Source organism: Uranotaenia lowii, chromosome 3 (assembly GCF_029784155.1).
Source record: "Uranotaenia lowii strain MFRU-FL chromosome 3, ASM2978415v1, whole genome shotgun sequence".
Classification (NCBI taxonomy): domain Eukaryota; kingdom Metazoa; phylum Arthropoda; class Insecta; order Diptera; family Culicidae; genus Uranotaenia; species Uranotaenia lowii.
Genome location: NC_073693.1, coordinates 272,425,585 through 272,445,501, shown reverse-complemented (window position 1 = coordinate 272,445,501; position 19,917 = coordinate 272,425,585). Strand labels below are relative to the sequence as shown.

General features: G+C 28.5%; 1 protein-coding gene across 1 annotated transcript in view; it reads right to left on the bottom strand.

The window, feature by feature from the left end:
- Positions 1-19,917, bottom strand: part of LOC129753421 (uncharacterized) — a 345,448-nt gene that overhangs the window by 151,682 nt on the left and 173,849 nt on the right. The window contains exon 3 of the mRNA XM_055749245.1: positions 19,052-19,278. Coding sequence (XP_055605220.1) covers positions 19,052-19,278 — 227 coding nt within the window. The remainder of the gene's footprint in view (positions 1-19,051; positions 19,279-19,917) is intronic.

Sequence of the window (19,917 nt, the reverse complement as noted above, 5' to 3'; positions counted from 1 at the left end):
AAAATGACAAAAATGACAAAAATGACAAAAATGACAAAAATGACAAAAATGACAAAAATGACAAAAATGACAAAAATGACAAAAATGACAAAAATGACAAAAATGACAAAAATGACAAAAATGACAAAAATGACAAAAATGACAAAAATGACAAAAATGACAAAAATGACAAAAATGACAAAAATGACAAAAATGACAAAAATGACAAAAATGACAAAAATGACAAAAATGACAAAAATGACAAAAAATGACAAAAATGACAAAAATGACAAAAATGACAAAAATGACAAAAATGACAAAAATGACAAAAATGACAAAAATGACAAAAATGACAAAAATGACAAAAATGACAAAAATGACAAAAATGACAAAAATGACAAAAATGACAAAAATGACAAAAATGACAAAAATGACAAAAATGACAAAAATGACAAAAATGACAAAAATGACAAAAATGACAAAAATGACAAAAATGACAAAAATGACAAAAATGACAAAAATGACAAAAATGACAAAAATGACAAAAATGACAAAAATGACAAAAATGACAAAAATGACAAAAATGACAAAAATGACAAAAATGACAAAAATGACAAAAATGACAAAAATGACAAAAATGACAAAAATGACAAAAATGACAAAAATGACAAAAATGACAAAAATGACAAAAATGACAAAAATGACAAAAATGACAAAAATGACAAAAATGACAAAAATGACAAAAATGACAAAAATGACAAAAATGACAAAAATGACAAAAATGACAAAAATGACAAAAATGACAAAAATGACAAAAATGACAAAAATGACAAAAATGACAAAAATGACAAAAATGACAAAAATGACAAAAATGACAAAAATGACAAAAATGACAAAAATGACAAAAATGACAAAAATGACAAAAATGACAAAAATGACAAAAATGACAAAAATGACAAAAATGACAAAAATGACAAAAATGACAAAAATGACAAAAATGACAAAAATGACAAAAATGACAAAAATGACAAAAATGACAAAAATGACAAAAATGACAAAAATGACAAAAATGACAAAAATGACAAAAATGACAAAAATGACAAAAATGACAAAAATGACAAAAATGACAAAAATGACAAAAATGACAAAAATGACAAAAATGACAAAAATGACAAAAATGACAAAAATGACAAAAATGACAAAAATGACAAAAATGACAAAAATGACAAAAATGACAAAAATGACAAAAATGACAAAAATGACAAAAATGACAAAAATGACAAAAATGACAAAAATGACAAAAATGACAAAAATGACAAAAATGACAAAAATGACAAAAATGACAAAAATGACAAAAATGACAAAAATGACAAAAATGACAAAAATGACAAAAATGACAAAAATGACAAAAATGACAAAAATGACAAAAATGACAAAAATGACAAAAATGACAAAAATGACAAAAATGACAAAAATGACAAAAATGACAAAAATGACAAAAATGACAAAAATGACAAAAATGACAAAAATGACAAAAATGACAAAAATGACAAAAATGACAAAAATGACAAAAATGACAAAAATGACAAAAATGACAAAAATGACAAAAATGACAAAAATGACAAAAATGACAAAAATGACAAAAATGACAAAAATGACAAAAATGACAAAAATGACAAAAATGACAAAAATGACAAAAATGACAAAAATGACAAAAATGACAAAAATGACAAAAATGACAAAAATGACAAAAATGACAAAAATGACAAAAATGACAAAAATGACAAAAATGACAAAAATGACAAAAATGACAAAAATGACAAAAATGACAAAAATGACAAAAATGACAAAAATGACAAAAATGACAAAAATGACAAAAATGACAAAAATGACAAAAATGACAAAAATGACAAAAATGACAAAAATGACAAAAATGACAAAAATGACAAAAATGACAAAAATGACAAAAATGACAAAAATGACAAAAATGACAAAAATGACAAAAATGACAAAAATGACAAAAATGACAAAAATGACAAAAATGACAAAAATGACAAAAATGACAAAAATGACAAAAATGACAAAAATGACAAAAATGACAAAAATGACAAAAATGACAAAAATGACAAAAATGACAAAAATGACAAAAATGACAAAAATGACAAAAATGACAAAAATGACAAAAATGACAAAAATGACAAAAATGACAAAAATGACAAAAATGACAAAAATGACAAAAATGACAAAAATGACAAAAATGACAAAAATGACAAAAATGACAAAAATGACAAAAATGACAAAAATGACAAAAATGACAAAAATGACAAAAATGACAAAAATGACAAAAATGACAAAAATGACAAAAATGACAAAAATGACAAAAATGACAAAAATGACAAAAATGACAAAAATGACAAAAATGACAAAAATGACAAAAATGACAAAAATGACAAAAATGACAAAAATGACAAAAATGACAAAAATGACAAAAATGACAAAAATGACAAAAATGACAAAAATGACAAAAATGACAAAAATGACAAAAATGACAAAAATGACAAAAATGACAAAAATGACAAAAATGACAAAAATGACAAAAATGACAAAAATGACAAAAATGACAAAAATGACAAAAATGACAAAAATGACAAAAATGACAAAAATGACAAAAATGACAAAAATGACAAAAATGACAAAAATGACAAAAATGACAAAAATGACAAAAATGACAAAAATGACAAAAATGACAAAAATGACAAAAATGACAAAAATGACAAAAATGACAAAAATGACAAAAATGACAAAAATGACAAAAATGACAAAAATGACAAAAATGACAAAAATGACAAAAATGACAAAAATGACAAAAATGACAAAAATGACAAAAATGACAAAAATGACAAAAATGACAAAAATGACAAAAATGACAAAAATGACAAAAATGACAAAAATGACAAAAATGACAAAAATGACAAAAATGACAAAAATGACAAAAATGACAAAAATGACAAAAATGACAAAAATGACAAAAATGACAAAAATGACAAAAATGACAAAAATGACAAAAATGACAAAAATGACAAAAATGACAAAAATGACAAAAATGACAAAAATGACAAAAATGACAAAAATGACAAAAATGACAAAAATGACAAAAATGACAAAAATGACAAAAATGACAAAAATGACAAAAATGACAAAAATGACAAAAATGACAAAAATGACAAAAATGACAAAAATGACAAAAATGACAAAAATGACAAAAATGACAAAAATGACAAAAATGACAAAAATGACAAAAATGACAAAAATGACAAAAATGACAAAAATGACAAAAATGACAAAAATGACAAAAATGACAAAAATGACAAAAATGACAAAAATGACAAAAATGACAAAAATGACAAAAATGACAAAAATGACAAAAATGACAAAAATGACAAAAATGACAAAAATGACAAAAATGACAAAAATGACAAAAATGACAAAAATGACAAAAATGACAAAAATGACAAAAATGACAAAAATGACAAAAATGACAAAAATGACAAAAATGACAAAAATGACAAAAATGACAAAAATGACAAAAATGACAAAAATGACAAAAATGACAAAAATGACAAAAATGACAAAAATGACAAAAATGACAAAAATGACAAAAATGACAAAAATGACAAAAATGACAAAAATGACAAAAATGACAAAAATGACAAAAATGACAAAAATGACAAAAATGACAAAAATGACAAAAATGACAAAAATGACAAAAATGACAAAAATGACAAAAATGACAAAAATGACAAAAATGACAAAAATGACAAAAATGACAAAAATGACAAAAATGACAAAAATGACAAAAATGACAAAAATGACAAAAATGACAAAAATGACAAAAATGACAAAAATGACAAAAATGACAAAAATGACAAAAATGACAAAAATGACAAAAATGACAAAAATGACAAAAATGACAAAAATGACAAAAATGACAAAAATGACAAAAATGACAAAAATGACAAAAATGACAAAAATGACAAAAATGACAAAAATGACAAAAATGACAAAAATGACAAAAATGACAAAAATGACAAAAATGACAAAAATGACAAAAATGACAAAAATGACAAAAATGACAAAAATGACAAAAATGACAAAAATGACAAAAATGACAAAAATGACAAAAATGACAAAAATGACAAAAATGACAAAAATGACAAAAATGACAAAAATGACAAAAATGACAAAAATGACAAAAATGACAAAAATGACAAAAATGACAAAAATGACAAAAATGACAAAAATGACAAAAATGACAAAAATGACAAAAATGACAAAAATGACAAAAATGACAAAAATGACAAAAATGACAAAAATGACAAAAATGACAAAAATGACAAAAATGACAAAAATGACAAAAATGACAAAAATGACAAAAATGACAAAAATGACAAAAATGACAAAAATGACAAAAATGACAAAAATGACAAAAATGACAAAAATGACAAAAATGACAAAAATGACAAAAATGACAAAAATGACAAAAATGACAAAAATGACAAAAATGACAAAAATGACAAAAATGACAAAAATGACAAAAATGACAAAAATGACAAAAATGACAAAAATGACAAAAATGACAAAAATGACAAAAATGACAAAAATGACAAAAATGACAAAAATGACAAAAATGACAAAAATGACAAAAATGACAAAAATGACAAAAATGACAAAAATGACAAAAATGACAAAAATGACAAAAATGACAAAAATGACAAAAATGACAAAAATGACAAAAATGACAAAAATGACAAAAATGACAAAAATGACAAAAATGACAAAAATGACAAAAATGACAAAAATGACAAAAATGACAAAAATGACAAAAATGACAAAAATGACAAAAATGACAAAAATGACAAAAATGACAAAAATGACAAAAATGACAAAAATGACAAAAATGACAAAAATGACAAAAATGACAAAAATGACAAAAATGACAAAAATGACAAAAATGACAAAAATGACAAAAATGACAAAAATGACAAAAATGACAAAAATGACAAAAATGACAAAAATGACAAAAATGACAAAAATGACAAAAATGACAAAAATGACAAAAATGACAAAAATGACAAAAATGACAAAAATGACAAAAATGACAAAAATGACAAAAATGACAAAAATGACAAAAATGACAAAAATGACAAAAATGACAAAAATGACAAAAATGACAAAAATGACAAAAATGACAAAAATGACAAAAATGACAAAAATGACAAAAATGACAAAAATGACAAAAATGACAAAAATGACAAAAATGACAAAAATGACAAAAATGACAAAAATGACAAAAATGACAAAAATGACAAAAATGACAAAAATGACAAAAATGACAAAAATGACAAAAATGACAAAAATGACAAAAATGACAAAAATGACAAAAATGACAAAAATGACAAAAATGACAAAAATGACAAAAATGACAAAAATGACAAAAATGACAAAAATGACAAAAATGACAAAAATGACAAAAATGACAAAAATGACAAAAATGACAAAAATGACAAAAATGACAAAAATGACAAAAATGACAAAAATGACAAAAATGACAAAAATGACAAAAATGACAAAAATGACAAAAATGACAAAAATGACAAAAATGACAAAAATGACAAAAATGACAAAAATGACAAAAATGACAAAAATGACAAAAATGACAAAAATGACAAAAATGACAAAAATGACAAAAATGACAAAAATGACAAAAATGACAAAAATGACAAAAATGACAAAAATGACAAAAATGACAAAAATGACAAAAATGACAAAAATGACAAAAATGACAAAAATGACAAAAATGACAAAAATGACAAAAATGACAAAAATGACAAAAATGACAAAAATGACAAAAATGACAAAAATGACAAAAATGACAAAAATGACAAAAATGACAAAAATGACAAAAATGACAAAAATGACAAAAATGACAAAAATGACAAAAATGACAAAAATGACAAAAATGACAAAATGACAAAAATGACAAAAATGACAAAAATGACAAAAATGACAAAAATGACAAAAATGACAAAAATGACAAAAATGACAAAAATGACAAAAATGACAAAAATGACAAAAATGACAAAAATGACAAAAATGACAAAAATGACAAAAATGACAAAAATGACAAAAATGACAAAAATGACAAAAATGACAAAAATGACAAAAATGACAAAAATGACAAAAATGACAAAAATGACAAAAATGACAAAAATGACAAAAATGACAAAAATGACAAAAATGACAAAAATGACAAAAATGACAAAAATGACAAAAATGACAAAAATGACAAAAATGACAAAAATGACAAAAATGACAAAAATGACAAAAATGACAAAAATGACAAAAATGACAAAAATGACAAAAATGACAAAAATGACAAAAATGACAAAAATGACAAAAATGACAAAAATGACAAAAATGACAAAAATGACAAAAATGACAAAAATGACAAAAATGACAAAAATGACAAAAATGACAAAAATGACAAAAATGACAAAAATGACAAAAATGACAAAAATGACAAAAATGACAAAAATGACAAAAATGACAAAAATGACAAAAATGACAAAAATGACAAAAATGACAAAAATGACAAAAATGACAAAAATGACAAAAATGACAAAAATGACAAAAATGACAAAAATGACAAAAATGACAAAAATGACAAAAATGACAAAAATGACAAAAATGACAAAAATGACAAAAATGACAAAAATGACAAAAATGACAAAAATGACAAAAATGACAAAAATGACAAAAATGACAAAAATGACAAAAATGACAAAAATGACAAAAATGACAAAAATGACAAAAATGACAAAAATGACAAAAATGACAAAAATGACAAAAATGACAAAAATGACAAAAATGACAAAAATGACAAAAATGACAAAAATGACAAAAATGACAAAAATGACAAAAATGACAAAAATGACAAAAATGACAAAAATGACAAAAATGACAAAAATGACAAAAATGACAAAAATGACAAAAATGACAAAAATGACAAAAATGACAAAAATGACAAAAATGACAAAAATGACAAAAATGACAAAAATGACAAAAATGACAAAAATGACAAAAATGACAAAAATGACAAAAATGACAAAAATGACAAAAATGACAAAAATGACAAAAATGACAAAAATGACAAAAATGACAAAAATGACAAAAATGACAAAAATGACAAAAATGACAAAAATGACAAAAATGACAAAAATGACAAAAATGACAAAAATGACAAAAATGACAAAAATGACAAAAATGACAAAAATGACAAAAATGACAAAAATGACAAAAATGACAAAAATGACAAAAATGACAAAAATGACAAAAATGACAAAAATGACAAAAATGACAAAAATGACAAAAATGACAAAAATGACAAAAATGACAAAAATGACAAAAATGACAAAAATGACAAAAATGACAAAAATGACAAAAATGACAAAAATGACAAAAATGACAAAAATGACAAAAATGACAAAAATGACAAAAATGACAAAAATGACAAAAATGACAAAAATGACAAAAATGACAAAAATGACAAAAATGACAAAAATGACAAAAATGACAAAAATGACAAAAATGACAAAAATGACAAAAATGACAAAAATGACAAAAATGACAAAAATGACAAAAATGACAAAAATGACAAAAATGACAAAAATGACAAAAATGACAAAAATGACAAAAATGACAAAAATGACAAAAATGACAAAAATGACAAAAATGACAAAAATGACAAAAATGACAAAAATGACAAAAATGACAAAAATGACAAAAATGACAAAAATGACAAAAATGACAAAAATGACAAAAATGACAAAAATGACAAAAATGACAAAAATGACAAAAATGACAAAAATGACAAAAATGACAAAAATGACAAAAATGACAAAAATGACAAAAATGACAAAAATGACAAAAATGACAAAAATGACAAAAATGACAAAAATGACAAAAATGACAAAAATGACAAAAATGACAAAAATGACAAAAATGACAAAAATGACAAAAATGACAAAAATGACAAAAATGACAAAAATGACAAAAATGACAAAAATGACAAAAATGACAAAAATGACAAAAATGACAAAAATGACAAAAATGACAAAAATGACAAAAATGACAAAAATGACAAAAATGACAAAAATGACAAAAATGACAAAAATGACAAAAATGACAAAAATGACAAAAATGACAAAAATGACAAAAATGACAAAAATGACAAAAATGACAAAAATGACAAAAATGACAAAAATGACAAAAATGACAAAAATGACAAAAATGACAAAAATGACAAAAATGACAAAAATGACAAAAATGACAAAAATGACAAAAATGACAAAAATGACAAAAATGACAAAAATGACAAAAATGACAAAAATGACAAAAATGACAAAAATGACAAAAATGACAAAAATGACAAAAATGACAAAAATGACAAAAATGACAAAAATGACAAAAATGACAAAAATGACAAAAATGACAAAAATGACAAAAATGACAAAAATGACAAAAATGACAAAAATGACAAAAATGACAAAAATGACAAAAATGACAAAAATGACAAAAATGACAAAAATGACAAAAATGACAAAAATGACAAAAATGACAAAAATGACAAAAATGACAAAAATGACAAAAATGACAAAAATGACAAAAATGACAAAAATGACAAAAATGACAAAAATGACAAAAATGACAAAAATGACAAAAATGACAAAAATGACAAAAATGACAAAAATGACAAAAATGACAAAAATGACAAAAATGACAAAAATGACAAAAATGACAAAAATGACAAAAATGACAAAAATGACAAAAATGACAAAAATGACAAAAATGACAAAAATGACAAAAATGACAAAAATGACAAAAATGACAAAAATGACAAAAATGACAAAAATGACAAAAATGACAAAAATGACAAAAATGACAAAAATGACAAAAATGACAAAAATGACAAAAATGACAAAAATGACAAAAATGACAAAAATGACAAAAATGACAAAAATGACAAAAATGACAAAAATGACAAAAATGACAAAAATGACAAAAATGACAAAAATGACAAAAATGACAAAAATGACAAAAATGACAAAAATGACAAAAATGACAAAAATGACAAAAATGACAAATATGACAAAAATGACAAAATTGACAAAATTGACAAAATTGACAAAATTGACAAAATTGACAAAATTGACAAAATTGACAAAATTGACGAAATTGACAAAATTGACAAAATTGACAAAATTGACAAAATTGACAAAATTGACAAAATTGACAAAATTGACAAAATTGACAAAATTGACAAAATTGACAAAATTGACAAAATTAACAAAATGGACAAAATTGACAAAATTGACAAAATTGACAAAATTGACAAAATTGACAAGATTTACAAAATTAACAAAATTGACAAAATTGACAAAATTGACAAAATTGACAAAATTGACAAAATTGACAAAATTGACAAAATTGACAAAATTGACAAAATTGACAAAATTGACAAAATTGACAAAATTGACAAAATTGACAAAATTGACAAAATTGACAAAATTGACCATTCGAATCGTTGTTTTTCTGTGAGAAAAATTCCCAGTTGTTGACAAAATATCTCCAAACATAAAGTTTTCCAGAAATCAAACAATGCACGAATTTTATTCAAATACAAATGGCTCAATGCTAACAGTATCATCGAATTCGCAGAAAATCAACAGTATGAATAGACCAACAAAACGTCAAACGATTGATCCGCTTCTAGAACAGCAGTTCGGCCTTAAATCTCATCTTTATTTAAACATCAGCATAAAAGAATATCGTTCTGTTCCTCGGAATAGAATATTTACTAAAACGGATAAATAGAAAGACGGATAAATAAAAAAAAAAAATCAGCTGATGGAATGCTTCGGCAACGGACCACCATCGAAATCAACTGGTGCTGCCCAATTCAATAATGGTGGGGGAACTGGAAGAAAGAAGGCTCAATCAGAAAAGCTTTCCCCACTCGAAATTTCCTATAAATTGAGAAGATTGAATGGCGAAGCGGCAAAGGATAATACGTTTGCTGGATTTTGGTGAGTCTCGTCATTTCGGGCCTCAAAAATATGCAAATGAAATTGGTTTCCCAGAATGGACCGAGCGATGGCAGATGTGGCTTCATCAGTTCAATTTGAGAATATGATTTCTGTTTTTTTAGAACAGAATCCGTGTGGCTTGTAGCACGTTTTTGATGGAGGTGATGGCTTCTTTTATGGTTTTGAAAATATGCAATAATGTAGAAATAATTCTTCAATCATTTGAATTTTTACCTTCTGCGCCTTATTTCAATATGTGATTTGTGATTGCTTCCCTGACATATGTATATATACTGTAAATGGAAATTTATGAGAATAGCAATCAAGTTTTATTATTCTTATTATTTATTCAAGATTCAATCAATTTAAATTTTTTTCAGAGTTGATATAAAATATTTTCATACAAAAAAGGGATCCCTCAAAATTTTTTAACTCATTGCATTTATTCAACCTTCCTTTCTGGTTAAAGTTCATATGCACCTTCTCGATGCAATTTTATGAATGGTCCAAGCTATATTTATTCATAAAATTTGATGACTTTTCTGAATTGACAGGTTCTAGAAATATCCATATTAAGATTTTTGACTAAAGAAACCAAATCATCTCAGCATAGAAGCGCAATTAGCTGGTTGAAGTCATACAGACTCAAATAACTATGTCGATTAATAAACCAAAACTTCTGGACCGATTTTTATAAATAAGGGGACGTTTCAACAAGCTAACAAAAAGATCAAATCGATTTTTTTTGACGATTCAAATCATTTTGAATAAAAACTATTTAAAAAAAAGTGGATGAAGAACTGCAGGGTTTCGATGGAAAAGATTTGTCAAAAACAATGCCATAAATGTCGCTTGAAAAAAAAAACAAGATTACACTAGACAACACAAGACATTACTAGTAAAAACAAGATAAAACATGAAAAATTTTGATAAAGTGTAATAACAAGATAGATCTAAATAGTAGAAGATCAAATATTTTGCCGCAGCCCGTAGCGTAGAGGATAGCCTTCAAGTCTGCGGGCATGAGATCGAATCCCAGTCACGGCAAACATAGTACACCCATAGAAGAGGTTGCAAAAATCCAATGCCTATTTAGCAAATCTCTGTGCCGATAATGCGCTGAAATGTGCACTGTGCCGAAGATGATATGTTTGAAAAACCGTAACTGGCATAAAGCCTAGTCCACACTAGGCAACATGAACTGCGATATTTGTTATGAGACGAACTTTGTTGTCTGTTGTTGTTGTTGGAAACCTGAGACGGTCTCAGTGTCTCCCGAAGAAAATGGGAGACGCTGAGACCGTCTCGAGACGAACCGTCTCCTAGTGTGGACTATAGGCTTAAGGACTCGGCTCCCAACCAAAATGATGCATGACCACTACATTCAAGCGAAACAAGAAAAACATTTTATGGGATTTCCTTCCTATTGGATAATTCATCCCAGAAACAAGAAAATAAAAATATAAACCACAGCGCCAGTATGGAGAGTCGAACTCAAATCACCAACTATATCGTCTTGCAAGTCCGACATCCTAACCAGTGTGCTATTTGAGCTTCATGAAGGACGAGGGTTATTTGTCATAGGATTTCTGCCACCGAACAATCACAAAAAATCGCACAACGGTGGCTTCCCGGCGTTTGGCCGCCTTTCAAGGTAGTCCCTTGTCTTGCGATGGTACCGGGAAAGGGAACGGGAGTGAAGGCAAAGGGAAACCCATTGAATGAGAACTGTGCTTTGCTTACTGCCTGCTATTACATATACACACGCTACATATACACAGCTGCTAAAGCCAGGCAGCTTGGCCGATGGTTGTTTGTAGGTAAATTGAAGGAATGTTTTTGTTGTTGCTTTTGCTACATACACACGCACAGCTTAGCCGTGGTTGTTTGCCGGTAGATTGAATTGAAGCAATGTTTTTTTTGTTGCTTTTACTGCATACACACGCACAGCTTGGCCGTGGTTGTTTGCCGGTGGATTGAAGGGATTGAATTAGAAGGATGTTTTTGTTGTTGCTTTTGCTACATTCACACGCACAGTGCTCGGTTCGCTTACTGCCTGGTGTTGGCCGGTATTTATTTCCATCCTTCTTCGTCTTGTGATGCGATAGGGAGGGACGTGAAAGCGTTTTTATTTTGTTTCTTTCAGACATACGCAATTCAGTTAACTTGGGAGATTAATGCCGGTGGAAGCAAATCGAATCAGCACCGGTTGCGTTATCTTCTTGTACCAATGATGCTATGTAATTGACTACACGCCATTGGCACAGAGGCTGAATTTTGGGTGTACACTTTCTGTGGGTTGGTGGTTGAAGCATTTGTGAAGATGCTAGTCATCATATCCTCGGAAGATGTACGCTTAGAGTTAAGAAAAAGGGATCTTTTCGAGGAAACACCTAGTTTCATTGATATCCTGTATGTGTATTCGTTCGTTTTTTTAAAACAAGGTGATACAAGATAAAATTATATGAAACAAGATAAACGAGGCAAAAATAGGTGAACTATAATAAATAAGAATGGAACACGATCAAACAACATAATTAAACTCATAATAAAACAAAACATATCCAGTTAAACGAGGTGAAACAAGTTTCAAAAAATCAAACTTCATTAACGAAAAAACTAGATAGAACTGGATAAACGCATAAAAATAATCCTCAATAAAATAAAATGGCTAAACAAGGCTAATATTTTATAAAACAAAGTTAGAGAAGAAAAACCAAGAAAAGATCATATAAGACAAAAGAAAATGCCCTTTTAATTGTTTTATTGTTTTTTAAGAACTTTCAAGAATATATCCGTCCGACGATATACAATTGTGTGGGGGCTAGATCCAAGCATTAGTGTATAATTTGAAATGATTAGGTCCGTTCCTAAATTTTCGCAGTGCGTTTCAATTTTGTTTGGAACTTTGTATGGAAAAGGAAATTTTTGTAGATTAAATAATTCAGGAAATTCAAAAATGTTTGAAATTAAGTTTGTCTTAAATTTTTGTTTTTACCTATTCCTAAAAATTGTTTTTGCAAGCATTGTAAGAAGCTTACATTTTCATGAAAGAAGTTAGAACCATTTAAAAATAAAAAAAATCTTAATCCATTGAAAATTATTGAAAAATGACATGTTTTCCTTGCTAAAGCTTTCAATAGTTTCATTAAATGTTTTTGCCCACGTTATTAAAAACAGTGATTTCATTGGATGGTGTAGAAGCAGTTTTTATTTGGAATTTTTTATTTTTATCTTTCGGCAAAACAGTAAGTCAAAAACGTTTATTTTTCAAAATATTACTTCGAAATTTGCTATATGCGGCAGTAGTTACAACAACAAAGAAGTTATGGGATTTTCATACCAAGCATGCAGCGGTCTAATGGGGGCAAAATGAATGTTAAGATCGTTTCTTCGGATCTACCGGTGAGAATAAAAACTTTAAATAGAAGACATCTCATTTTATCTTTAATTTGCTGTTTCTAATTTTTCTGTATTCTGTTAATGTGATTATTATCTCACAGAACATGCTTGGTCTCTTAAAAATCTCAGTTCTTTAGAAAATTGAAGGGTTAAGCATAATATATTTCGTTTAATCTTGAGTACAGTAATCCGGGATAATATTGATCACTATTTTCAATATTTTTCGATTATTTTTTCTGTTAAGGGGAATGTGGCATGTTTCATATTTTTAAAATCAGTACTGGACACTAATGAACGTAAAATATGGTTGCAGAGATTTATTAGACCACTTTAAATTTGATTAAAAAATCGACTTCGTCTGTGTTTTGAATTTGATGCTTCGGGGTAACATTGATCAGTCTCTATTTTGACGATTTTAAGGAGTTTTCTCGATCATAAAGAATACAAAACACTTTCATAATATTTACAAATGCTAGTTTATCAGTTTTACCTTGCGTTTTAACGTTTTCTGTTAAAACATTTATAATTGAAAAAAGTACCATTATGTTGCATACATTTAGGGGCAAAAATTAAAACAATTGCTAAATAGTTTGAGCTAAAAAATACAAATGAAATTTTACCTTAACACATTTCTCTAGGCTCACTCACTATTTCCATTTTCAAATTTTCTTCAAAGTTTGATAGAGTTTCTATCCATTTGTCCAATACGGGCTTACTCTTGGAAAATATCTTAATTTTTCAAATATCAAAAATTTATCTCTAAAAAAGTACCTATAAAAATAGCACTATAACTATACGTATACAAAGAAAAAAAGTAGTTCTTTCACATTTAACAACCCGATTACTTCTAAATGCTTTTTGGTTTCATCAGGAGAGCAGTTTGTTAGCAAGCCTTAGAAAAAGTAGATATTTTAAGGTTTTGAAATTACTATAATAACAGAAAAAAAAATTGAATTCATACAAAATTTTGCCTATTTCATACTCAATTTTTAGGCTTTCAAACGTAGAAAAAAATTTTCAAAAATTCAAACAATAAACTGAGTTATTGATGATAATGTGCAAAAATTTATTGTTGGTCAAAGATATCCCGGTGATCAAAGTTTCCCCGTTTTACGGTACTCCGTTTTTATTATATTTTGTTTAGTTTTATCATACTTTTTCTTAACCCTCATCCGTTCCTGGAATTTTTACCCGTTACAGTTCCTGGAGTGTCTATTTGTAACTCCTGACTAAAATCAATATATCTCTCTTGTTTTTTAACCGATTTTTACAAAATTTATAGTTTTGGAAACCTTGCAGCATTTCCGTTACAAAATTCATACCGATTCTACTGATGTAATTACATTAGCGCTGTGATACTTTACAAAAATGTGACATTTATAACGGAAATGTTGCGTATATACTCAAAATTGAATTTAAGTGCATGAAAATCTGAGAAATTGCAAATTGACAAAAACTTCAAAAAAGAGCATCTATTGAAATTTTTTCAAAAATTCGGTGCTGTGTATTCTGTCGCTAACGTCCCGTCTGTCCCACAGATATTAAGATCATTGTTGTAGAATTTCGTCCAAGGTTTTTTTGCTTTGGAAGTTGTTGATGCAGAGGAGAAAATAATGATGGGACAGTCTTGCGTGTATAAATATTTCGCATGCGTATTAAATGTACCCGCAAAACTGTCATCATTTGATTATCTCTGTCTGCGCTGTATTATTCACTTAACTGGTTGTTAACTGATGAAAATAAGTTTGGAATGATGTTTATGACATATTTAGATAAAGATAACATAGATTTATCGTAAGAATTGAGTAGGTCTAAAATAAAAAGAATAACAACGTTGCATGAATAAAACAACCTGTACCTTTATCTTTTGGAAAGTTTTTCGGTCTTTTTAGAAAAATATCTTCAAATTAAATTAATGCTAAATCAGAAACAGCAAAACATCATGGATGCAAATATTTAATGAGAAAAATCAATACAATATGACTTACGCGTGTGCTACCAGGTTATTTTGGTTCATAGATTTGATGAAAGTCCAAGCAGCAAGTAACAGCATGACAAAAACCTAAAAAAACATGGCTTTGTAGCTGACTATTTTCCATGTTTTACAACGAACAACTCATGGGAAATTTAAAAAATAAACAGTTTGATGGAATTTACCCATAAGGCTAAGCTTAGCTTGTTAAAATTATGGAAATTGTTATTTTTGACTTTACTGTACTGTTTTATCCAGACTTTCGTAATTTAAATGATGGCTTATTTTGCAGCACACATTGTATGAATATTTGTAAAATAAACGTAAATTAAAGAAGCAATTTTAAAGCATTCTGTAAAAATAGACATATGGGACAGCTTTGCGGGTATATTTCATATGGGACAGATATGACTTGGTATTTTTTTCATATACATATGTTGAGAACAAAGTTATGAAAGTTTTTAGTCTAAATTAACTAACTGTATTTGAACGGTTTTTGAGATAAACTGAAAAATGACAAAAATGTATATAGAAGAGTCTTGCAAATAGCGGCAGTATTTTGAAATCCAAAAAACGCAAAAATGTGCCAAATTACGTCAACTTTCCAATCCTGTTTTCAACAATTATTTAGTATGACTTAAACAATTTCGACAATTCATTGACTGGGAAGTATGGTTTTTACAGCCATTTTTTACATTTTTGTGGATATGATCTTGAAAAATAAAAAATAAATCTTTCGGTCCAACGTATTGCTTTAAACTTCAGCTTTCTTGGACATTTAGTGAAATTTTCCTTGAGCATTCCGCGGCTGATTTACAGTCTTTTTTCCGAAGCATTTTTTCGGATTTTTTTTTGGACTTTGAATATCGCGAAACAGAAGAGCTTTAGGTGAATATCGTTATACAAAAATATTTGAGTTACTTCACGAGGTTTCCAAAACTATAAATTTGTTAAAAATTGCTTGAGAAAAAAGAGAGATAAAGCGATTTTAAGCTAGGAGTCTCAAATTTACATTTCTAGGCGACTGCTCCTGCTCCTGCGAATGCGAATGCGAGTGTCAAATTTACACTCAAGGTCAGATCAGGAAGTTTTTCTTCTGGGCTTTCAGGATGCGTCCATAAAAAATTGATAATACAAAATTAAAGATTACGAAAATTCATTCAGGGTCCCTGAAGAAATTGTATTATTTGGATGCACCCGAAGAAAGTTTCAAGCCGTCAAACTTCCAATAGTGTCATATTGACACTCAAGAGCGGATTAGGTTGAATTAACCTTCTACATTTTATTCTGTGGCATAACCGACTATGCTACAGAAGTCTTTTAAATTGCTCAAGAATTTGAAAAATTTAGCCTATTTAACTTGTGCAGCAAAATCAATTGACATCAAAATTAAAATTTCGATTCTTCCGATTTTTTTTGGTCTCCCCTTTGGTGATTTTTGAGGATAAAAAAAAATCGAAACTTTAAGCGCTTAAAGGCTCTGCTAAATCAAGGCCGATTGAGTTGAAATTTTTCACAGGTCAGTTTTTGGGCCAATCTACAAAATGTATATGGTCGCTTTACGACATTCGACATTACCAATTTGGCTGCCACCATAGTATGTATGTACCTCCCCTCAAGATCTTGCCGTTTTTAAATAAGTTAATTTGAAAAATAAAAGTCAAAGTTCACACAAAAATAAATCATTGTTTCAAAACTTGAGAGTAGGTACTAAAGAACACATGCAACAATTCCCCGTGTCCCACTTTAAATCTTAGAATGGGCTACAATCCTATTTGCTCGCTTCCCGTAATTTGTCATTTTCAAGAGCCAAATCGTCTCAAGTGAAGCTAATAAGCAGCTTAGCCGAAAAGCACATTTCTCTTCATATGTACGAATATGTATCTGCGTGTACATATTGTTGACAATGTTCACTGCTCAAGAGATGAGTAGGGTCAAGTGGGGCTGTTATGAACAAATTAGTCAGTTTTTCATACCAACAATCAGTTTTATGAAGTATGTTGCCAATATTCAAATTCTAGAAACAAAACCACTCAGATCGGCTTGTTCAGTAGACACATTTGTTCAATTTTGTGCAATAAAATTTAAATAAATAAGGTATCGTCCAAAAGTTAGGGATCACCACGCAGTATAGTGTAACGGCCAAAAGTTTGGAATCAGTCTTCTAAAACATGCATTTTTATCTCTTGAAAGATTATAGAAGACTTACTTCATTAAATTTTAAGCTAAAGTTTGATCATTTTCACCAAGTAGTCCAACCTTTAAAAAAATATGCAAATTTGTTGTGATTATAACTTAGCTGTTTAACAAGTTATTGCGGGTCTGTTGGGGTTATTTGAATGCTTATGACATGTATCACATTTTAATAGTTTTTGGAACCTGTCATGATTCACGGTGTTTTTCGAAATTAAACTTGGGATAACAATTACCCCACTTACCCCTACAGAGCTACTATTTATGGGAAGAGCAGCCTGTTTTAGTCTCCGTTGGCTGCTGCTTTCATTGAAGAGGAAGGGCGGAATGAAAAATCCCTCTCATAAAGTATCAAGATGCTGGAAAATAATATACACGGGCTTTCTGAAACAGTACTTGACGTAGGTTGTGTGATATTCAATTTTTCCCCCCATCCTCCTCGAAGATGCACCCTTCCTAGTAGTATTAGGATAGCGTTATATTTGGTGACTTTTTTGTTTTGTTGCTTTTTAGCCTTCTAATATTGAATGAGCGCTGTTCAGTGGCTTTCCGAAACTCGATTGTCGTCTGTTTGTCAATGAGTTTGTCTTTTTAGCGAAGATTTTGTTTCGAGTATTTACTCGTACGCACTGTGTTTAGAGGAAAGGTAGACTAACATTGAATTACTGTTTTTTCTTTTAACTTGAAACATTTAATTCCTTAGAGCAAATTCACTGGTTTTGGGAAAAAGTGGTGGAAATTTTGTCACTTTATGCACATTTTGATAATTTTGCCATGCAAAAACATTTTCATGATCTGTGGCTTTCAAGTTTTTTACAACACATGTTGTAGTTTCGTATGCTGTGATGCAAAAATAGCAATATTTCTATCACATACGGCTGAAATAGAAACTGTGATGTAAAAAATATTCAACGCCCAAAGATCTTGAAACATTTTTGCATGGTAAAATTTTCAAAATGTAAAAATTCCTACCACTTTTTCCCAACACTAGTGAACTTGCTCTTAGTAACCGTGATAAATCTTTCATGCATCGTTCTAATTTTTTTTCTTTTCGTATATTCGATTGTAGAGGGTACTGGTTTTAAGTCGAAAATATTCCCAAAATAAATCTTAAAACCTCAAATCCTCCCGCTCAATTTTACCGAAACGATTAAATTGACATTTCTGTGTTATTATTTTAAGCCATCCAATCAAAACCATCGCCGGCAAAACTCCTTCATAACCCAAAATGCTAAATTAATTTTCCATCCAACCTCGAAGTTTCTGTCCTTCTTTAAAACAAAAAAAAAGACAAACCAGTAAAACTTTGGAGTCAGAGCCAATTTTGTTGAGCATCCCCAGCAGAAAACAGCTCGCTTACCTTCATCCGGGGACAGGGCCAAAAGAGTACGGTCTTGCCGTAGAGCGAAGACAGGTGCGTCGATAAGCTGTCACAGTATCCGATGGGTCCTGACGATCCGAGCCTGGCGGTGGGTTGTCCTTGCCCATCTCCGTCAGCATCTCCAGCTGCTTCCGTCGTCGTCGTCGAGTAGAGAATCACCGTCGAAATGAGCGGATCGGATAGCCACCGTTCGAAGCTGGCCATTCCTGTGAAAAAAAAGGAAAAAGGAAAAACAGATGAAGCAGCAGGAAAAATTTCGATGAAGTGAGACAGAGTCTCAAGGTAGGAGCTAAAGTTAGAAAGTGGATGAAATTGAGAGGGTAGAAGCTATCCTCTTTCTGCAGTTCGTTTGAACTTGGTCTGAATTTATTTTCAAGGATTTGGGATAGAATTTCAAACCCGAAAACATGAATAGAACTTTTGTCTGATGAGCAATATTCTTCTTGGGGATTTTTCTCCTTAAATTTCCGTAAAACCATTCCAAACAATGCAAAAATTTGTAAATCAGTCTAAACTGATCCACTGTTGCTTCAAGTTAGATTTCAAATCCATGGCATAAGCCTACCATGCCAATGGTTTTGAGATCGAATCTTCATCATAACGTAGTATTCTTTCTTTGTTTTTTTTTACATATCTCAAGAACTAATTTAGCTAATGTATACGAGAAATGTTTCGATAATGGATTTCCTTAAGCACCTCCTACGCAATTTTCCGCTAGAGAGATACAAATCTGCATCTGTCGTATTTATTTAAAACCCTTTTTATTTTTATCAGATGGCGGTACCGAAGCGAAACAGGTTAGGGTGACATGAAATCATTTAGATTTTAGATGAATTCAACTGTAA